A 23,434-nucleotide genomic window follows, 5' to 3' on the forward strand; every position below is an offset into this window, starting at 1 on the left:
ATTCTGCTTTCCTACATCTTTTTTTTTTTTTTTTTTTTTTTTTAATTTACCAACATCATCAGTAAGATGCTCAGAAGAGGCAGGCAGAAAAATAACTAATTCTCATTCTTATTTAAAACCAAGATAGGGCTTTAGAGGTTTTTCATTCTAGTAAATAATAATTTGGAAAAAAAATTAGCCAAGAAAGCATGATGCTATGCCCATGATTGGAAGGCATTTATTCTTAAATTGCCTAATAACCTGCATCGTTTAAACAACATTAGAAGCCATTCGTGATTTTACCCTACCTCTATGCATGACGCGTCGAGAATGCATATGTTCCAATGCACTGCAGAGTTGAACAAAGTACTTCCAAACAGTCCTTTCAGGAATTAGCCTCTTTTGTTTCTTAAAATGCTTTTTAAAAAATTAAAAATAAGAATTAGAGGAATTAAAATATCTTAAGACCAGATCCTGACACACCAAATGCCTTGTCAGAAAAACACCTACTTTTATCTACCTATTACCAACTAAAAAGCATATGACTTCCCACAGTGAGATGGTTCTGAGAATTTTACCTGACATATTAGCTTAAATTTCTCACTATTATACCTAAAGTTAGCACAGGCCATATAATGCTACATCTTTATGATGTCCAATATTTCAAAAAATTAACATCTATATAAAATAATTTCCTAGCCTAAGAGGACGATGTCAAATTTCATTTTAAGAAAACCCATAACAAAACAGTCTAGAAACCTGAAGGTAATTATGTTCATTAATAGACAATTCTTCTCCTGACATTAAGTTTGACTATAGAATTCCTTTTAAATATTGAACCACCTTGGTGATTTGAAATATCAGTTAATTTATTAAAAATTAAATAAAAGAGATTTATATAAAAAGTTTTCATGAATATTTCATGACTATTGCACATTACAAGTCAAACCTGTACTTTGAATGAATGAAACTAAACTTCATGGAAGAAAAACATCATAGGAAGGTCAGGGCAAAAATGGAGCACCAACAGACTAGTTGGGAAAGAGTGGGCCATCATGCATAAGAGGGCAATAGCCAAAATAACTGCAAAATCAGAGGTAGATATTTATGCCCATTTTTTTATATTACACTTGCTAGAAGAATGTACTAATAACATACTCATTTAAAAACAAAGTTCTTCATTTCCTAAGATTCACCAAGATTCATTACATAAAAATTATATTTCTAAAACAAAAATGCAACTGGCTTCCTACTTAACAATATTTATAAATGACCAACATGAATACTACATTTAAACAAGTCTTCATGGAATTTTCTGATAATTTTAATATAGGTATTAACAGATATCAGTATTTAAATGTGTACTGTAGTGCATTTTATCTGAAAACATTTTTGGAAGTTCAACTGATTTGTTATTGAATATATCATTCAGATTAACTCTAAAACAAGTATCTTTGTCAATTTTTACCCTTGTGACCAGTTGAGGGCAGGCTGGAAGGAAAAACAATACAGGGAGATCTGCTCATATTCCTACTTCATACTTAGCAAAAGATTATTATCTACTGTCTCACATGCACTCAATATGTCAAAGGATAAATCTTTAAGGAAAAGCTAATAACTTTAGGTTAATGTTTATTATAACACATGCTAAGGAAATGAACTTAGTAATTTCAATGGCTATTAACATCAGTAGCAAAAAGCCAATAACAATTAGATGACCAGGTAATTGAAAAGCAAATCGGGGTATTACTAAAATGTTGAAAACCTCCCATATCATGTCTCAATATTAAGTATTTTTAATTGCAGGCTGTGTCAACATCACTTTTCATTCTAAGGGGGCAATGCTGCAAAATCAGTTCAATACATATAATTTTCTTTCAGATTTGGAATGAGTCCAAATAAAGCTTGTCTATGTGCTCTCCCTGATGCTGGATTAGCATATCAGAAGACTGTTTGATGTCAACAGGAAGATGGGGACCAGGTTTCTTTTCAGTCAAAAATAAATATACTGCATCATGTAAGTATCAGACCATGCAAGAAAAAATTTATGCTTTAAGATAGATTCTGAAATCATCATAACTATTAACTTGGCAGCTTACTTTTAAAGTCTCATTATTTAAAAAATGAATCAAATATATAGGAAAATCAGAATGAAAAAACTGCCCTCAAAATGTACACCAGGTAAAATGTTATCAGACCAAGATGGTCTGATCATTTTCATGTTTTTATATTGAGACTGTCTCTTTGAACAACAAATTAAAGATGAAAACAATAAATTGACATCAACATAATGCTGCCTAGACCAAATGGTCTAGCAAAACATAAGTATCCAAAGTAGAAACAGGTTTCTGAAGAATAATTTTATGAATTTGACTTGATCATAAAATAAATCAAAGGCAGTTTCATTATGTCATTGGGATTTCACAATATGTTTTATGTGCCTGTTTAACCATATGCAGTTTTCCACCATTCCTTAAGTGTAGGGGTTTTTGGTGTTTTCTTTCTTTTTTTTTTTTTTTGAGAAAACCAATACTTATGATAAGAAAAACCTGTCTGTTCTGATGGTGGCACTGTTGGCTATCTCTTATAAAAAAGGTGAACAGAAAAAATGCAATGAAAATTTGAATTTTTTTACTACTGGTAAAATGTATATTAGCCCTACAGAGCAGAAACTTACATAATGCCAAAGTATTAAAAAAAAAAAAAAACAAGAGAACAATCTCCTCTTGAAACTTACTCTAATATATACGTATCTTTTAAAAGTTAATTATTTAGTCAAATAGCATTACTGTTCAAAAATCCTCCTTTTCTTTAAAAAAGACAGCCCTATATAAATATTTAGCTCTAGATTAGAAAAAGAATCTAATGCCAACATATAGAAATTAAAAATGCACGTCAATTTGCCACATGGTAAGTTTTTAATAAAGCAAGAAATAATGCAACCAATAATGCAACGTTACTTACCAATAAACATTTATGTGAAAAGGCAGACTATACAATATGGCACTCTACTACATTTATATTATGAAATGGAATTGCAACATTTTTTAATCTGAAAATAACATATCTAAAAATTTATGAAGAGGCAGAAACTGGCACTCAGGTATACCTGATCACTTGGAATTAATTTTTATTTAGTCTTTTTTTTTTTTTTAAGTAAGCTAGTCTTTTCACTATGTAATGCTTCAAATACTTGTGATTTTAAAAATCTGTCTACTATCTCCATCAACATCATTCAAGTAAACACTGAACATCATTCAAATTAAGGAAACGTGTACCAAAATAGCCAATGTACATATAAAACATCAGATTATATTCTCACTTATGTGTAAAAAGATTACCAGCATTTCTCTTAGGTGAAATTCAGCATTCCCGGTAAAATATATTCACACTGCCACTTAAATGATATATATATATATAAAAGAGGACAGCTAAGACAAGCTGCTTCTATTCAAAGATGTTGACAAAACAGTCACACTTTTTTTTTTTTTAATTATCCAAAATCCTCCTACAAATTAAATGCCCCAAACCAAATCCAATTATATAGTGGACACTGAATATTTAAGGACCATTTTTTTGGACTCAATAGGATCACTTGGTTCCTGTACTCTAGACACTATCACTCCAAATGGAACATATACTTTACTTATTTCTAAATTTTGCAATCCTAGCATTCCTCCTCTAGAAATCTTGGGAAAAGCTTCAATGATAAGAACAACAATAAATTCAAGCATAAAGAAAAAAAACCCAGAAAATTATGTTCTTGTTTTTTTAAAAAAAAATCAATATCCATGGCATATCATATATAAGTCCACAGTTTGGTATGTTATTCATTAAAGAAGAAAGTTTCAGACAATACATCTAGAACCACCGGGCTGACTTCAGACATGGGCGACCTGTGCAGTCATGCAGGGCAGTGTATTTAGTTTAATGCTCTGTTGCTGCCATCTTGAAATTCTTAATTTTGTTATAAGGGACCCACAATCACATAGCTGGTCCTGGGAACCTTACACCCAGCATCCTTTACCAATGTATGCTGTAGTTAAAAACAAAAAGCAGCAAATGTGATCCTGGCATGCAAGGCATTCTTGCAGAACACCAGGAGAAATGATAATTAAATAATGAGAAAGAATGAATAAGAGAACTAGGTTTGACTAGCACCAGCTCCATCTCTTCCAAGTATCGAACAAGAGGAAGTAAATAATTTATGTTAAATATAAGGACAGACGTACCTCCTCCTTAGGAGTGTTGTCAGATGTTTAATGTACCACTAACATAATCCATTATGTTACCACCTTTTATATAGACCTGATTCTGAGCCTTGACGGCGACTGGCTGCATTATCTTGAGCAAACCATTTAACACTGCTAGGCCTCAGTTCCCAGAGAGTGTGGAGATGAGCTATATAGTCCCCACCACCTCTAAAAAATATATAATCTAGGGTTCCACAATCTCAGGTACAAATAAAACTTAAACAAATAAAGGCCTGCTTGGCACATTTTCACACTTAAAAATAACACATTACTGGTATGTCCTATCCTATAAGTCTCCAATTAATAAAAACGAAGCAAATAATAATAATAATAGTAATACCTCAGAGAGCCCCATAGGTCCAGTTAATACTATAAATGATCTTCACAGGAGATGACAGGTAGTTAGATAAACTTGAAATAGGTCAAACATTTACCATCAGAAGGGATGTTATGTTCCCAAACATATCTCTGTAATTATAATGCATTTTTATAAGACTACATTTTTTGGTGGTTGTTTCAAAGAAATTCAATGCACAGAGACTAGGTGTTAGAAAAGACAGGGTGCTTCTGAAAGCGTAACTGATGCCTCTAAGTGTGATTTGTATTATATATTAATGTTTCTGCAGAACATCTATCTTCTGAAGGCATAAGGAGGTCTCAACAGACTAACCCGCACAAATACTCGCTACCCACACTTTTGGGAATTATATAAATGTGTGGAATAGTTACGTCTCAGTTAGAATGTGGTATGTAATACCAGTTTGTAACACGTGAATATTTTCACTCTTGGCATTCTGAATAAAACTCAACAATCTGAAGTCACTATAGAAAGTGTGGAGTGGAATGGGCCTGGCAGCCACGAAACCACTGAAAACACTTATCACCGGCATCTCAGTTTACCTACTTTGATAAAATATTTCCCATGCAAGCTCCACTTGTCTTTTTCCTTTCGTGTAGTGTTGGAAAATCTGCTAAGAGTATTTAGTTGTTGCTAGATTATAATTTAGTAGAATATCAACATAATCTATTCATTCCTCCAGATCAAAACTGTATGGGTTATTAAGGAAGCTGAAATACATTTAATCTTAGGGTAGAAAATGTGAAACACGTAAAGATTTCTTCTGAGCCTTGGGAAAAGAAAAACCTTAAATTATTTAGCAAACAAAGAAAAAATAAAATAAAAATAAACTCTATAAAGTCATAATGTTCTTCTCCCAAAGAGGCTGCCTTCTGAACATTAGCACATTGATATCAGAGAAATTTAGGACAATAAAAAAATTAAAAAAGAACATATGAATGCATCAGAATTACAACAAGGAATGATCCCTACATTGCTGACACATGGAAAATCGTTAAGAGAAGCTCCCATGTTACTAAAACTAATAGAGAAGATATCTGGAAATACTTAAGATGTTTTGTCTACTATAGATAGAAAGAGTGAGACAAAAAAGCAGAAAATTAATCTTTTGGAAGACACAAGGTCACAAAGATAAATGGAAACATTCACCTCTTGAATAAATTCTTTCTGGTTCTGTTTCACCAAGCAATGGTAAGATAGTTGAAAAGATATCTCGATATTCTTAATGGACAAGGGAAGCAGCAGAACAATGAGACAGTAAAAGTCTCTTGGTAGAAATCTCTACTTAATTGTCTATAGCTACCAATACGACTGCTTGTGATGTTACAGGATTCTTAAAAGGCAGCTTTAGATCGATATTACCTTAAAATGTAAAGAGCAAGGCGTTCTTTGAAAATTTTCTTCTCATTCTCCCAAGTAAATGCAATTCAAAAGTTATATATCTAACCTTTTAGTTATGCTCACAGAATTATATAATGGTCATTAGGATACACAATTTTCAGTTTACTAAAGTCCTTAAGTTCTCTTCTACTTCACTATCTAACTACTTAAGTATCAAAGAAAATCCAGGTGACATTTTGTCAGTAACATTGCTTCTATACAAATAATTCTGGGGGCACCTGGGTGGCAAGGCTGATTAAGCATCCAACTTCAACTCAGGTCATGATCTCAAGGTTCAAGGATTCAAGCTCCGCGTCCAGCTCTGTGCTGACAGCTCGGAGCCTGGAGCCTGCTTTGGATTCTGTGTCTCCCTCTGTCTCTGCCCCTCCCCCGCTCATGCTGTCTCTGTCTCAAAAATAAATAAAACATTAAAAAAACTTAACAGAAACCCATGGGAGAGGGGAAGGAAAAAAAAAAAAGAGGTTAGAGTGGGAGAGAGCCAAAGCATAAGAGACTCTTAAAAACTGAGAACAAACTGAGGGTTGATGGGGGGTGGGAGGGAGGGGAGGGTGGGGGATGGGTATTGAGGAGGGCACCTTTTGGGATGAGCACTGGGTGTTGTATGGAAACCAATTTGACAATAAACTTCATATATTGAAAAAAAAATTTTTTTAATAAATAATTCTGTATAACACACCTATACATACATATCATATATAAACATAAATCTATATAGATATACACATAGTTTACATGCATTATGTGTAGGTAATTATGTGTATATATATATACATATATACACACACACACTTATACGTATATAATATTTAATTCTGCATGGATTTTTTTCAGATAGTATCACTGATTTTTAACCTTAAACTTCCAAATAACTGTAAGGTGATAAAGCAGAGATGACAATCTTATGCAATAGACTTAGAGGGAAACTGACTGTATTTGGAATCACTGGCACTTTTCATAGTTGTCTGGCCTGGGCTATACATTTTATGCCAGATGCTGAAATGGAAACTGTAGGTGTCCTGGTAAACTATAAATCTGAGTGATTAAAGATAGATGGTACTACTGGGAAGACTTTATTGCTTTAGGGACTCAAAGGTCAAAAGTGTAAGAGACATTTCAAAGTGATTTTATTTCCAGTATAGCCTCTAAATTTGGATAAGTACAAATAAAAATGTGTCTACAAATGTAAAAAAAAACAACCACACCAAGAAGGTAAATAAGATTTATAAGTTCTAAGATTTGGAGATAATAATTATTTCTAAAACACTGTTAATATTTTAGCGAATTTATCAAAGCCTGTAATATGCAGAATTCTAAGACATACTTCACCCCCCAAAATTCCCAAGTCCTGGTATGTAATTCCCTCCCTTGAATGCAGATTGGGTTGTGAATATGATGAACTGTCTTTCCTATATCATGTTATCTTATATGGCAGGAAAGATTTTGCTGATGTAATTAAGGTTCTAAATCAGCTGCTTTTGAGGTAATCAAAAAGGAGATTATCCCGGTGGATGGGCCAGCCTACTGGGTAAGCCCTTCAAAAAAGTCAGAGATTCAAAGCCAGAGAGACTCTACTGCTGGTCTGAGGGAACAAACTGACAAGCTATGGAAAGGGCCAAGTGACAAGGCACAGCAGGACACCTCTAGGACCCAAGGATGGCCCCCAGTTGATAACCACAAAGACAGTAATGACTTTAGTCATATAACTGCAAGGAACTGAATTCTTCCAACAACCAGTGAATAAGGAAGAGAACCCTGAACCTCAAATGAGATCATAGCCCCAGCTGGTACCTTGATTTCAGTCTTCTAAGATGTTGAGCAGAGAACTCACTAACTGGTGTGTGATCCACAGAAACTGTGAGGTTATAAGGTTGTGTTGTTTTAAGTTGCTAACTTTGTGATAATTAGCAATAAAAGAATAATATAAAGCAAGTTTCTAAACAGTTAAAATCAACATATAAAATTAACTTTATGTCTGTATTAAGGAAAAGAGTCTTAAGGCTTCTACCAAATTTAAAGGGAATGCCATATAAGTAGTATCAATGCAAAAGACACAAAGTTGCATAACCAAGAAGACAGCATTTATGTAAATAAATTAGGAATAAGAAAAGATAGCCTAGATTAGGAATGAGACAAAGATGCCCACTCTCACCATTCCTATTCAACATCATAGAAGTCCTTGCCAAACAATCACGCAAGAAAAAATAAATAAATAAATAAATAAATAAATAAATAAATAAATAAATGGTATAATAATTGGAAAGGAAGAAGTAAAACTGTTATCTCTTTGTAGATGACATGATTTTAGATACAGAAAATCCTAAACACTCAACCCAAAAAAACAGTTAGTTCTAATCAAAGAATTCAGTACAGTTACAGGTAACAAAATTAATGTACAAAAATCAGTGGTGTTTCCATATATTAAACTTACCTGAAAAAGAAATAAAGGAAGTGATACTATTTACAAATGCATCAAAACCAATAAAAGAGTTAGGAATAAACTCAACCAAGGAGGTGAAACTTAACCAAGGAATCTTCTAATCTGAAAACTATAAGACATTGATGAAAGAAATCAAAATCAAAAAAGACTCAAATCAATGGAAAAGTATCCTGTGTTCACGGCTGGAAGAATTTTAAATTGTTAAAATGTCAATACTACCAAAAGCCATCCAGAGATCAAGGCAATTCCTATTAGGATTCCAATGGCATTTTTTTACAATGTACAAAAACAAACAAACAAAAAACAGTTCTAAAACTTATACAGAACCACAAAAGACCCCAAAAAGCCAAAGCCAAAGCAATCCTAAGAAAGAAGAACAAAGTGTTAGGCATAACACTTCTTGATTTCAAGCTATACTATAAAGCTACAGTAATCAAAACAGTATGGTACTGGCATCAAAACAGATCAATGAAACCGAATCAAGAGCTCAGAAATAAACCCAAGCATGTATAGTCAAAACATTTGACAAGGGAGCTGAGAATACTCAGTGGAGAAAAAACAGTCTCTTCAATAACTCGTGCTGGGAAGACTGGATATTCACATGTAAAAGAATGAAACTAGACCCCTAGCTTACACCACTCACAAAAATTACCTTGAGGTGAACTAAAGACTTAAATATACAACCTGAAACCATGAAACTCCTAGAAGCAAACAGGAAAAAATCCCCTTGACATGGATCTTGGCAGTAATTTTTCAGAAAGGACACCTAAAGCATAAGCAACAACAACAACAAAATGAACAAATGTGACCAGGTGAAACTAAAATTGTCAGAAGAAACAACTGAGAAACTGAGAAGGCAACCTATGGAATGGGAAAAAAATATTTGCAAACCATATATCTGATAAGGGACTAATATCCAAAATATAGAAAGAATCAATATATCTCAGCAACAAACAGCAATCATAATCATTCAATTAAAAAATGGGCAAAGATCAAAATAGACATTTTTCCAAAGAAGATACACGAATGGCCAACAGGTACATGAAAAGATGCTCAACAACACTAGTCATTAGAGAAATGCAAATCAAAATCACAATGAGATATCACCTCATACCTGTTTGAATGGCCATCATCAAAAGACGAAAGATAGCATGCTGCCCTAGAGCCCTTGTACGGTGTTGGTGGGGCTGTAAACTGGTACAAACACTACAGAAAACAGCAGTATGGAGGATCCTTAAAAAATTACAAATGGAACTGCCATATGATCCAGCAATTCCACTTCTGGGAATGTATCCATGGGAAATGAAGACACTAACTCAAAAATATGTCTGCAGCGCTATGTTCACAGCAGCATTATTTACAATAATACCCAAGACATGGAAACCAAATAAGTGACCATCGATGGATGAACGAGAAAGAGATACATACACACACACTCACACTATACACACACACACACACACACACACACACACACACACACACACACACAATGGAATATTACTCAGCTAGAAAAAAACAAGAAAATCCTGCCATTTGCAACAACAGGATGAATGAACCCTGAGGGCATTATGCTAAGTAAAATAAGCAAGACAGAGAAAGGGAAATGCTGTATGATCTCACTTATATGTGGAATCTAAAACACACACACACACACTCACTCTCTCTGTCTCTCTCTGTCTCTTCTCTCTTCTCTCTCTCTCTCTCTCTCTCTCTCTCTCTCTCTCTCTCTCTTTCATAAAGAAAGAGCTTTGTGGTTTCCAGAGACAGAGAGTGGGCACAGGGGAAACTGAAGGAAGGAGGTCAAAGGTACAAACTTCCAGTTACGACACAAGTAAGTACCAGGATGGAATGCACAACATGATGACTACAGATAATACTGCTGACTGATATACAGAAAAGTTGTTGTGAGAGTAAATCTTAAGAATTCTCATTGTAAAGGAAAATTTTTTTTTTCTTTCTATTGTATCTACTCGAGATGACAGATCTTAACTAAACTTAGTGTGGTAATCATTACATAGTATATGTAAATCAAACCATAATGCTGTGTACCTTACACTTACACAGTGATGTATGTTAATCATATCTCAATAAAACTGGGGGAAAAAAGAAGATATAGACTTCACTAATTATTTGGAATTGTATCAAACTCTTGGCACAAAATAGATCTCCATTTAAATTAGTCATCCATATTTCGCTAAAAAATAATTCCCAAGTAAATACTGACTTTTCTTTTTTAATCTTGACTTACTTCTTAGCCAGTGTGGCATGGTATGAAAATCTCCTGGCAGATAACAGAGTTCTAAGTCCCCCCCCCCCGCCCCCCCCACCAAGAGATTTATTACATTGGGTTATATTGTGTTTTATTGATATTTTAGCAAAATAAAGGTTTTTACAAATATAATGTTAAAGATATGCACTTATATTTTCTTCTACCTCAAACTGACTTTCTAAGAGGTAATTCTAAATATAAGAAATTATAAATAGTTCAATGAATAAACTATATGTTGCAAAAATGGGCTATAAAAACTTAAGCATTTTAACAATATTTCTAGTGACAAGCTGCAATAAACACAGCTCTTGTTTATATCTTTGAGATTAGTCTCTCATCTTCTCTACACTAAGTCTCCATCACCAAATATGTCTCTTGACATTCAAAGAGTGAAATAAACAGTATTAATAAGGCATAGTACAAAATGGAGCATCTACTGGTCTGATAAAGAAAATATGCAGCATATAAATCACAACTCGATAAACTGAAATCTGAGAGCCTATTTTCCTTTAAAATTCTGATTACTGATGATAAAGAAATATATGATGAAAAAAATCCTAGATTTCCTTTTATCCTAAAACTCATCTGGGAAGTATTTCATCTGACCACAGCCTCAGGTATTCCTTTGTCACTAATTAGAGAAATACTGAATATTTCAACTATAAATTGCTTAATTATATTTGTCAGCTTGCTCTAAACCAATTAATTATTTACTTGTAAAATTCTTTGATGCAATGCTATCCAGAGGTTCATTTCTGGAATACAGACCAGGAGCTATATTTCCTCTTCTACCCCAATTAAGCTGAAGACTTGAGACAGTGAAATATATTGTTGTGATGTCCTGATTTACCGTATTACTCACTAGAAAGAAATGAATCATTTTCTTAAAATTCCAGTATCTACTGCTGTCCTTTGTAAAGCTTTAAGTCCTAGTCATGTTCTTTCGTAAAAGAAGTTCCTTATGATTTTTTTCCTAACGAAGTCTCTTCTATAAAGACAGCTTATAGCACAATTAAGTGTTTAGAAAAGAATTTCTGAATTTCTTCGGGGAAAAAAAAACAAACAAAACCAAAACCCTTCCTGTATCACATCAGGACACCGTCTTCTCTCATGACAGCATACCACTCAATAGCTTAGCAAGTCCCCTTGAGACCGGAGTGCGAAGCAGCAAGAAACGGCTGTGATTGTTGTACAACCACCCAGGTTCACCTACTGGTCCCTGGAGCAGAGAAGTGTAACACAGGTAAGAGAATCAGGAGGAAGGAAAGAGAAAGAAAATAACCACCTTTTATGTATTCATTCATTCAACATATTTATTGAGTTGCTACTATCAGCCAGGCACCTCCCCGGAAACTGAAGGTGTCTACACCTTCTACAGCAGATACTTGCTGAGCACCTACTCTGTGCAGGAAGCTGTCCTAGACACTAGGGATATGTGAGGGCACAAAACAAAGATTCCTCCCTCTCAGAGCTTGTACTCTGGATCACCCAGGTCTAGTAAATCTTGACAAGCATTTTCACCCTCAATGGGAAACACAAGAAGGATTTAAAAACAGAGGTTTTTCTTTTCTTTCTTCCCTTCTCGCTTGTCTTACAGACCGATGGAGAAACAGATTAGAGAAATGGTGCCGGAAGCTGGAAGATTAGTTAAAAAGTTGCTGCCCTACAGGTGACAGATGAAGCTACTTTATACTACAGGGAGACAAATGGAAGTAGAGCAGGGTGGAAAATTTGAAAGACGTTTAAAAGAAAAAACTGAACTTGGTGAGGGACAGAAGTGTCAAAGAAGGAAAAAAAAAAAAAAAAAAAGAAGTGTCAAAGAAGAGTCCTGGGCTCTAGCATGCACAACTGGGCAGACTGGAACCGAGTATCAAGTTAGCATTGGAGGAGGAGGGTAGTCTGTGAGGATGATCGTGAACTTCTTTACAGACGTGTTGAGTTAACGTGAGTTCAGAACTGAAAGACAGCTCCAGACTAAAGACAAAAAGTTAGAAATCAACGGTGTACAGAAAGTAACTGAATCCACAGGCACGAATGACATCAACTATGAGGAAAGTATAAAGCAGAAAGGAAAAAAAAGTCAGGACTGAAACTTTTAAAACTCCGTCATTAAAGGCCAAGAGATGAGAATGTGTCAGTTAAGAAGAATCAGAGTCTCCAGAGAGGCAGGAAGGAAACCAAGGCACTATGGGACTCAACAAGCCAGTGGGGGAGTCTTTTAAGAAGAAGCATAGGAACAACAGAGCCACGTGCAGCTGAGACATCAAGCAGAATGAGCACTGGTTGAAGTCCACTGGATTTAATGACAGAGGTCACTCAAGAGCCATTTCTTGTGGTGTTGGAAACAGGGTCAGGAGTGTCTCTCTGCAAAGGGAAAAAACAGAACCAGGGCAGTATGGAGGGAAAGGCAGGTGGAGGTGGGGGTGTAAGACTTAAGTCAGTAGTGTTTTCTTTCATCGTCTTACTTAAAATAGCAGCACCTCTCGCCTCTTTATTGTCCTTCTTTATCATAAAAAACATACATAAATGTAACCAGATATAAAAATATTCTACTCATGTGAAACTCCTTGGTCAAACTTTCTGTTATGGACATTGGAATACCATTCTAGTGTGGCCATTATGCTGAGACTATTCTAAAGATCTATAGGTTTGACAATATAACTTTCAACCTTTAGAAGGTCTCCAAGATGATCTGGGAAATCTGACCCAGAATCCTTCTACCTTGGTGAGACAGACTAATGGTACCTACAGTAAAGGATAGGGTCATTAAAGGCTTATATAATGTCTATTAGACAGGAAGGAAGAATGATATCCCAATTCTCTAGAAAACTACCTCGGTTTGGGGGCACCTGGGTGGCTCAGTCGGTTAAGCGTCCGACTTCGGCTCAGGTCACGATCTCGCGGTCCGTGAGTTCGAGCCCTGCGTCGGGTTCTGGGCTGATGGCTCAGAGCCTGGAGCCTGCTTCCGATTCTGTGTCTCCCTCTCTCTCTGCCCCTCCCCCATTCATGCTCTGTCTCTCTCTGTCTCTCTCTGTCTCAAAAATAAATAAACGTTAAAAAAAAAAAATTAAAAAAAAAAAAAAAAGAAAAAGAAAACTACCTCGGTTCTATTGAAGTACAATAAATTGCTCTATAAACTTATAACTTACTAGCAATCAGTTGGTATCTTTTATTTTTAAAAAAAGTTTCCTAAGTACTATTTTACATGATAGATACGTTCAAATTTTAGTCAGAGGCCCCAAGGATACTTCAAGAGGATAGTTATCGATTCTATAACTGTATGTTACTATTCATTACCAAACACAGAATCGATCTTACTACATTCCACTGGGTCAGCTGATAAAACAACTCTCTGAAAAAGTCAACTGAAGGCAAGATCCATTTAAGTAAGAGAACTGAGTTCATCATCACAATAAATATAAAAACACACCGGCAAATTTTTCCTCCCTCAGTGGCCTAAGAAATCTGAATCTGCTAAAGACACAGGTAACAGGGCTTCTTCTATAAGGTACTCTGATTGTGCACTAGTTTTCTCAAGTGGTGAAAGGACAGGAGAATTCTTCCAAGGTAAATGTTATGGCTCAGGCATGCCTTGGCAATGGGTCAGGGACAGCGACCTGTATGTGTGGAGTAGCAGTAGCAAAGAAAAAAAACTAAACTGAAAAAGGGCAAAAAAAATCTCTAGAGCACAATCAAAACCCCAAATCATCGATCTCTCAGCAGGGGCAAAACCTGACAACTGAAAACTGTACGTTTTTTTATCTGCCTTTGGTTGGTATTTGCCCAATAAAGATTTGCCCTCTTTGCTTCCCACTATAAATACTTAAATAACTCTTGCACTTAGAGTTTAAGCCAAGAATTTTATATTAATTGTCTCTCTTATAAGGACTATTTACATTTGCTTTTATGGGTCTCATCTTGATAGCTGTTTTGCAGATTTGGCATTTGTGTGTTTGTATTTCTTTTTAAAATTAAAACCACAATTTTTTTTAATTGTTCATTAATTTGCAAAGACAGTTTGTGCTAGTGGTGGGAAGTCCCTAAAAGAGAAAATCAGATAACCGATTAGAAGTGAGTCACTCAAACCATGGGACTTGAAACAGAGTCAGTTTGATAGCATTCTGTGATAATAAAAAATATTACCTCCCTGTTATGCAGTATTTTTATAATTTAGAAAGCAACCTCAAAACTGCCTCCATCTTATGAATGAGGAAACTAATCCTAAGAGAAGTTAAGCAAGAGGAGAGTGTAAGTGGCTGACACTGACCTTCCACTGGAGACGAGGGAGCCTAACTACTGCTAGAGAACTGGTGAGTGCCTTGATCAGAAAATCTGTGCAGGCTTTGTGATGGAATGCAGATTTTGTGTGCATTAACATCTTCTGGGGAGAAGGTCAAGGGTTTTCATCTGATTTTTCAAAGGAGTTCTGTGATACAAAAATCTCTAAGGGCCATTAAGGGAAAACACATGTAATTTTGTATCAGAAGACAAACTTAATTTCACACACTAGTCCTTCTATTTACTAGTGATGATGACTGTCTTCTCTAAGTGTCAAATTTACCTGCCAGAGTCCTTGTGAAGAGTAAATATGGTAATGCATATAAAGCAACATTGTTTTTAAGAACTCCATGTGGCAGAGATTACTAGCTGCGCTCCAATATCTGTTGACCAAATATACAGTCAATGGCCAGATCATATAAAAATAGAACTTTGAACCACAACCTTCAGCAACCTGACCAGGAAACCTTTTATCCATAACAAACAACCCAGGACGCCAGCCTTCTATGTCAGACATGCAGGAAGCCAGACTGCTGTCTCTAGTGACAATCCAGGAAGCCGAACAGTAACTCTGTAACAATCAGCCCCAAATGCCCAGGACTTGATTAATAACTGACAGCTTCCCTAATTTTTGTTCCTGCTTCCAACTTAGGACAAACCAGAGAAAGCCAGATGATATGCCTCACTTCTGAGTAGCTCACCTATAGCTCCTTCAGGCCAGCAGCCTCCAATCAGGTCATACCTAAAGGCTTATTTTTCCCATTATAAAGATTTTCTAATTCCTCTGCCTGCTTATGAATCTCTAGTAAAATGTCAGTGACAATGGTTGACTCCCTTGCGTGCTATAGCAAGCTCAGAATAAAGAGCCTTGCTTTTCTCATTTAGTTGGTCTTCATTGATTTCCACTCTGTTCAACATGTCTTCCTGAGTAGAAGTTTAGCTGGCACATGACCAGCCAAATGACGACTATATATTCCAGCCTCCCTTGACGCTACACATGTTCATAAGACCAAATTTTGGCCACTGGGATGAAGCTAAAAATGTTGTGTGGCAGTATCCAGCAATGTGCCTCAAGATACAGCTAGCAAGGGGCGCCTGGGTGGCTCAGTCGGTTAAGTGTCCGACTTTGGCTCAGGTCATGATCTTGCGGTCCGTGGGTTCGAGCCCCGCGTCGGGCTCTGTGCTGACAGCTCAGAGCCTAGAGCCTGTTTCAGATTCTGTGTCTCCCTCTTTCTCTGACCCTCCCCTGTTCATGGTCTCTCTCTGTCTCAAAAATAAATGTTTAAAAAAATTAAAAAAAAAAAAAAGATACAGCTAGCAAATATCCTATATCCCTACATGCCAGCAAAAGGGGACTTTATCAGCTATAAATAGGCTTGGTTTCTGAGAATTTGATAGATCAGAGCTGCCCTATTAGCCCCAGAATTTTATGTAACAGAAAAATATAATTAACAACAATAATAATACAGCACTAGCTCCCATTTGCATAGCCTTACTATGTGTGAGACACAGTTCTTATCTCTGAATAAATATCAATTAATCATTAACAACAATCCTATGAAGTAGGTTCTATTATTATTTTGTTTTTGAGAAACTGTGGTACACGAAAGTAACTTGCCTAAGGACAAGCAGTGTTTAGGACACTGTAATTTGAGGGTTTCTATAACTTGTAACTGAACTTAAACCAATTTATATACTCTTAGAAAAGAAAGTTAAATAAACTTTTAAGTGGTTGAATCAGGGTTTCATGTGCAAGGTCTGAATGCAAAGCCCATTTTATTCTTTGACGAATCCCTCCTAGGAACAGGTCCAGATTCTCTAGAATCCCTTTCTGTTACCCTTTGCCTGATATCTACAGATACAGGATCAAGGGTGGTCTGTTCAGAGAAATCAAGCTGCAAAATTTTAACTTCAGCTTACAGAAGACAAATCTGTTGGTCTATTTCCAAGTTGGTTTCAGAGTGTTCACACACCTCAGTTGAAGTGTAAACGTCACCAGATAAACCAGCTTCAAAATCATAATCATCACTACGATCTGTCATTCACTACATATCTATCATATGTTAAAGTATGACAATGAGGTCTTTAAAGTATCTGATATACCTGTATGTTTAACAGACAATTTTTATCAGAAAAATAAATATTTAGTTTACAAAAAACAAAACAAACCCTTACCTTTATCATTCTGGATAGATCACCAGCATCAGCTAATTCCAAAACTATGTTAAGTTCATTATCTTCAATGAATGATGCATAATATTTAATTACATTTGGATGGTTGAGTTGCTGATGGAAAAACATACAAACAAAAACAAACAAACAAACAGGCACCAGAAAAGTTTTTCAATTGTAAATTATCAAGAATCACTTATAGTTTCCTAACTGAAGAATAAACTTAGTTATTGCATTTCATTTTTAAGCTAGAAATCTTAACATGACATCATGTATATTTTTCTTTAAGCCAGTGAATTTTGAAACATGTATTGTAATTATTAAAAGTAAAAGTAGATACCAGTTTATTTTGATATTCTTTATTAGACATAATAGAAAGTTTGAAAACTTTTAGAAAGTTTGAAAGTACATATTACTATGTTCAATAAATATATAAATATAAATGAAGGGGAGGGTGGGTGATGGGTATTGAGGAGGGCACCTTTTGGGATGAGCACTGGGTGTTGTATGGAAACCAATTTGATAATAAATTTCATATATTGAAAAAAATATATAAATGAATGACATCATTAAAGCACCAATTGCTAAAAATTATATCTTCAAAATGGGAACTGTCATTACGGGTGCTCAGTGGTAAATAAAGTATCCCTACTCCGGTTTTGAAGTTGGCCTGATCCTTATGTAACTATAACCAGTGGTTTAAAACAAAACAAAATAAAAGGACATCGACTGTATCTAAATATAATTTTTACATCAAATGATATAAGTTTACCTATGGGGTTGAGTCATTAAATGATCCTAAGAAAAATTTGACGTTGCAAAAATATACACATCAGTCTATACACACGGACAATCCTTTTGTACAATCTTTTTGTTCAATCTTTAAACAAGATAACATAAGACAAATAGTTTCTCAAAGAAAATTATTCAAGAATTCTCCCAGATGGTATATACATGATTTTCTTCTCTTCTTTCTACTTACACGGTTTTCCTCCACATCTTCTATAATACTTCTCTATAACAATTTATATTTATTTTTAAAGCAGTTGCTTCATGGCCCAGGAAATAACTACAACTAACAGAACAGATGGAAAGTATGGTTCATTTTGATCTTACTCTTATCTTTTTTGATAAATCTGATTCATGTTAGGCACAAACAAAAACGTACGGCATAAAAACATCCAAGTCTTATCTAGTAGCTGAAAACAGAACACAAGCTACATCATTCCTCAAGGAAATTTCACTAGAATAAAAGCAGTTTAGAGATAACTGAAATTTCAGTTGCATTCTTTGAGTGGATAAGAAACTGAAAAGCTAATTATGACATACTCTTTATTTACATCACCCTCTCTAAATCTGGGAAAATGTTACAGAAATATTATAAAAATCATGTACCCAGTTGGATCAGTCCACATTCTCAATATATTACATCTTGAGATATACATCTGTATTATATCTTGAACTTTGGATAATACCAATACACATTTATGTTACTTAACCTTTAGAATACGTCTAATTGGGATGGTCAAGAAAAAATTTCTTCAATGTTTTATGCTCATTTTATTTCCTAGTTTGAAAAGCAGGGGGGTGGGGAGTGGGGGGAGCTAATTTTACCAAATGTCCCAATTAAATTATTTTATGATGAATCCAAAAGGTAACTACATTCTTCCATATAGTGAGATACAAATTTACATCATGTTGCTTAGAACCAATGCGGCCTAAGTCTTAAAAATCTTTTTCCTTATAAGTGCAGTATTTTTATAAATCACTTTTATCAACAGGCTCAGCTATGTTAAAAATAGTCAATAGTTCATTTATTTACCTTAAGGAGATCAATTTCTTTGATACAATCAGCACGTGCTTTGGAATCCATTAAATCAAATATCTAAAAATAGAATCCAGAATTATTTAATAAACTAATAATCTATGGTTCAAGAATAAACTAATAATCTATGGTTCAAGACACCACATAAATTCATTATAATACTTTACATATAGTTTATACACCTACTAAGAAATTTTCTTCCCGATTAGCATTTTAGGAGCTTTGAAAAACTGTAGGTATTTTATCTCATGTTACCTCCAGAGTTTACATTTTCCCTCCACAGGCAGTGAGCATTAAAACTGAGAAAAGAAGGGTGACTAGGTGGCTCAGTCAATTGAGCATCTGACTCTTGATATTGGCTCAAGTCATGATCTCATGATTCATGGAATCGAGCCCCACATTGGGCTCTGTGCTAACAGTGTGGAGTCTGCTTGGGATTCTCTCTCTCCCTCTCTCTCTGCCCACCCCCCCACCCCTGCTCAAAATAAATAACGTTTCAAACAAATTTAAAAAATAACAATGAGAAAAGAGAACCACTAGACATTTCAAGCCTTAGGTTCAAATGAAACAGAATGGATGTTGTGATCATAATAAAGTAAGAGCTAACATGTATTGAACAATTAATATGTGTTAAACATATTACATTAACTACATTAACTACCTCATTTAATTTTCGTTTAATCCTTAAGAAGACAATATTTCCATCTTATAGATGAGGGAAAGTAGGTTTAGAAAGCGTAAGAAACTGACAAAAGTTCACACAGCTAATTAACGGAGCAGCCAGAATTTACTCTCAGAGTTTTCCAACTATGTAACACCGGCTCTGAATGATTAATCTACACAATCAAATCATGTCTAAAAAGTCAAATGCACACCGTGACAGGGAAGCTATCACTCCAAACTGTTTCTTTGGAAAGAGCAGTGACAAAATCTTGCCCTTTTTAACAGTATGTCACAGATATACATACAACACGTAAACAGATCTACTCTTATCTGTGGAATTAAAATTTCCTAAGGGAGAGGAGCAATTAGGAAAAACTATCTAAAAAGGCTCCTGGGGGTAATAATGAGTAAAAGGTTGAGAAATATGGGTCTAATGTGAAAAGTATAAAAATATATAATATAATAAAATGGATATTAGGATGTGTCTGAAAACAAAGAACGCTATCAGTGCTCTAAGTGTGTGGAAAATAAATAAATAAATAAACAAATAAACAAATAAGCAATATGCTAAATATTGGAGAATATATCTGGATAAGTCATGACTACAAGCTGGTTAAAACCCTAATCATAGGGGTGCCTGGGTGGCTAAATTGGTTGAGCATCCAACTCTTGCTTTCAGCTCAGGGTCATGATATCAAGCCCCACATCCAGCTTCATGCTGAGCATGGAGCCTGCTTGAGGTTCTCTGTCTGTCTGTCTCTCTCTCTCTCTCTCTCTCTCTCTCTCTCCCCACCCCCCCTTCTCCTGCCCATCTCCCCCATTGCATGCTCTCTCTCTCTCTCTCTCTAAAGGAAAAAAAAAAAAAAAAAACCCTAGTCATATAACAAAACAACTTTAATGACATTTATAGTCATCAACTTGACCAAGTCCTCCTGATTCAGACTGCCAATATGTTCCAGGAAAAGTAGGTATATAACCTGAAAGGAGTGGCAGTCATGATCCAAGTCTTTTTGACTCCAGCAGAAATTATTGAACACCTACTAGAGGGTGTAGCCTCTTATATATGCTGCTACAATCTTTACCATGTTCCTATAAGGTAGGTAGTACTGGCTTCAATTTAGAAAAAGGACTGAGACTCAGAGAGGTTAAATATATGCTTATGGTTGTAAAATTAGTAAGTGACAGAACAAGCACTTGAATCCAGATCGTTCCAGCTCTGGAGTCTGTTTTCGTGAATAGCCTAGACTCTTGCGAAGTCCAATACATATACAACTAACTAATAAGTACTAAAATACATGTGTGTGCAAAGTGCAGTATGAGAAATCTAAAGAAAGAATCTCCAGGGCACCTGGGTGGCTCAGTTGGTTGAGCGTCCGACTTCAGCTCAGGTCATGATCTCACACTAAGTGAGTTTGAGCCCCATGTCGGGCTCTGTGCTGACAGCTCGGAGCCTGGAGCCTGCTTCAGATTCTGTGTCTCCCTCTCTCTCTGCCCCTCCCCTGCTCATGCTCTGTCTCTCTCTGTCTCAAAAATAAATAAAAACATTAAAAAAAAAATCTAAAGAAGGAATCCCCATGTGAGGAGTGGGTAACATTAAAGCTGAACTTTGAAAAAATTGTTAAGATTCTGCTAGCCAGAAATAACAGATATCTAAGGCATAAAAGAAAATACAGAATATGGGGGAATAAATACAACTTATAAGAGGAAATGTTTGCTTACTATCATTTTTAACATCCAAACATGCATGTAGTTCTAATTTTCCCTTAATTAAAAAAAATTAAGGAAAATATAAATAAAATTTTTAAACAAAAAATTGGCAAAATCACTTTCTTAAAGAATTTTAGCTTGTGCTCACTCTTCCATTTCTTGTACAAATGTATGTGTGTTTTAGATAGTGAAAACAGAGGCAGTATGCATTATATATGCTTTTTCACCTGACTTATAGCAAAATACTTCTCATATTTCTACATAGTCTTCAACTTTATTTATTTTTATTTATTTATTTTCTAATGAAAAGTTTTAATATCAAATTTATGTTTTTCAAGTTTTAATGTGAAATAGCTAAGAACTGCACTACACATAAAGACAATTAACATAAATAAATTGGCTCATTCTTGCTTTCTTTCATTCACAAAACTGTGTTGTCAACTTACTAGATTTTACCGTGGATACAAACAAGAAAACAAGTTTGCAGTCCTAAAGATGCACACTGCCAGATGCAGAATGCAACCTGGAACAAAGGAAATGAACACACAATCTACTCAGCACTACTTGTACAAAGTGATGTGAGACCCTCAAGGGGATGGAGTATGTCTGGCAGGGATTATATGTGCAGGAAAGCAGAATACTTCAGAAAGGTTTCTTATAGACAGACTTCAAGCTGTATTACAAAGCTGTAATCATCAAGACAGTATGGTACTGGCACAAGAATAGACACTCAGATCAATGGAACAGAATAGAGAACCTAGAAATGGACCCACAAACGTATGGCTAACTAATCTTTGACAAAGCAAGAAAGAATATCCAATGGAATAAAGACAGTCTCTTCAGCAAGTGGTGCTGGGAAAACTGGACAGCGACATGCAGAAAAATGAACCTGGACCACTTTCTTATACCATACACAAAAATAAACTCAAAATGGATGAAAGGCCTAAATATAAGACAGGAAGCCACCAAAATCCTCGAGGAGAAAGCAGACAAAAACCTCTTTGACCCTGGCTGCAGCAACTTCTTATTCAACACATCACCAGAAGGAAGGGAAACAAAAGCAAAAATAAACCACTGGGACCTTATCAAAATAAAAAGCTTCTGCACCACGAAGGGAACAATCAGCAAAACTAAAAGGCAACCAACGGAATGGGAGAAGATATCTGCAAACCACATATCAGATAAAGGGTTAGTATCCAAAATCTATAGAGAACTTATCAAACTCGACACCCAAAAAACAAATAATCCAGTGAAGAAATGGGCAAAAGACATGAATAGACACTTCTCCGAAGAAGACATCCAGATGGCCAACCAACACATGAAAACCAACACATATGACTTCACCATATGAGGACTTTAAGATACAAAACAGATGAACATAAGGGAAGGGAAGCAAAAATAATATAAAAACAGGGAGGGAGAGAAAATATAAGAGACTCTTAAACATGGAGAACAAACAGAGGGTTACTGGAAGGGTTGTGGCAAGGAGGGGATGGGGTAAATGGGTAAGGGGCATTAAGGAATCTACTCCTGAAATCATTGTTGCACTATATGATAACTTACTTGAATGTAAATTGAAAAAAAAAATAAATTAAATTAAAAAATAATAAAATATATTTTTTTAAAAAAAGAAAGATTTCTTATAGAAATAAGTAAAATCAAAAGTTCATTACTTTTGCTTCATTAAATTGCTTCATACTTAGCAATTTCTTCTTTTTAATTAATTTATTTTTGAGCGAGACAGAGAGAGGGAGAGCAAGCTAGTGGGGGAGGGGCAAAGAGGAAGGGAGAGAAAGAATCCTAAGCAGGCTCCAAGCTGTCAGCACAGAGCCCTACATGGGGCTCGATCCCACAAACCATGAGATCACGACCTGAGCTGAAATCAAGGGTTGGACACTTAACCAAATGAGCCACCCAAGCATCTCTACACTCAGCAATTTCATATAAAAAGGCACACATTCCTCAAATTGCCAAATGATGGCAGAAAAATTGATATTACTTATGTAGCAAGTTAAATAATAAATATTAATGTAAACAAAATTTTGAACTTGATATTAGTATAGTTATGAAATATACACAGAGAGACCAT

General features: G+C 35.2%; 1 protein-coding gene across 3 annotated transcripts in view; it reads right to left on the reverse strand.

Annotated features, from left to right (window-relative positions):
- Window positions 1-23,434, reverse strand: part of NEK7 (NIMA related kinase 7) — a 158,649-nt gene that overhangs the window by 40,372 nt on the left and 94,843 nt on the right. For all 3 annotated transcript variants that reach the window (XM_019430626.2, XM_019430616.2, XM_019430635.2), the window contains 3 exons: window positions 18,973-19,035; window positions 17,154-17,264; window positions 288-396 (listed from right to left, as the gene is read on the reverse strand). In XM_019430626.2, the coding sequence (XP_019286171.1) occupies window positions 288-396; window positions 17,154-17,264; window positions 18,973-19,035 (283 nt within the window). The remainder of the gene's footprint in view (window positions 1-287; window positions 397-17,153; window positions 17,265-18,972; window positions 19,036-23,434) is intronic.

The sequence above is a fragment of the Panthera pardus genome, unplaced genomic scaffold (genome assembly GCF_024362965.1).
Source record: "Panthera pardus isolate Hobbes unplaced genomic scaffold, ASM2436296v1 HiC_scaffold_21, whole genome shotgun sequence".
Classification (NCBI taxonomy): Eukaryota; Metazoa; Chordata; class Mammalia; order Carnivora; family Felidae; genus Panthera; species Panthera pardus.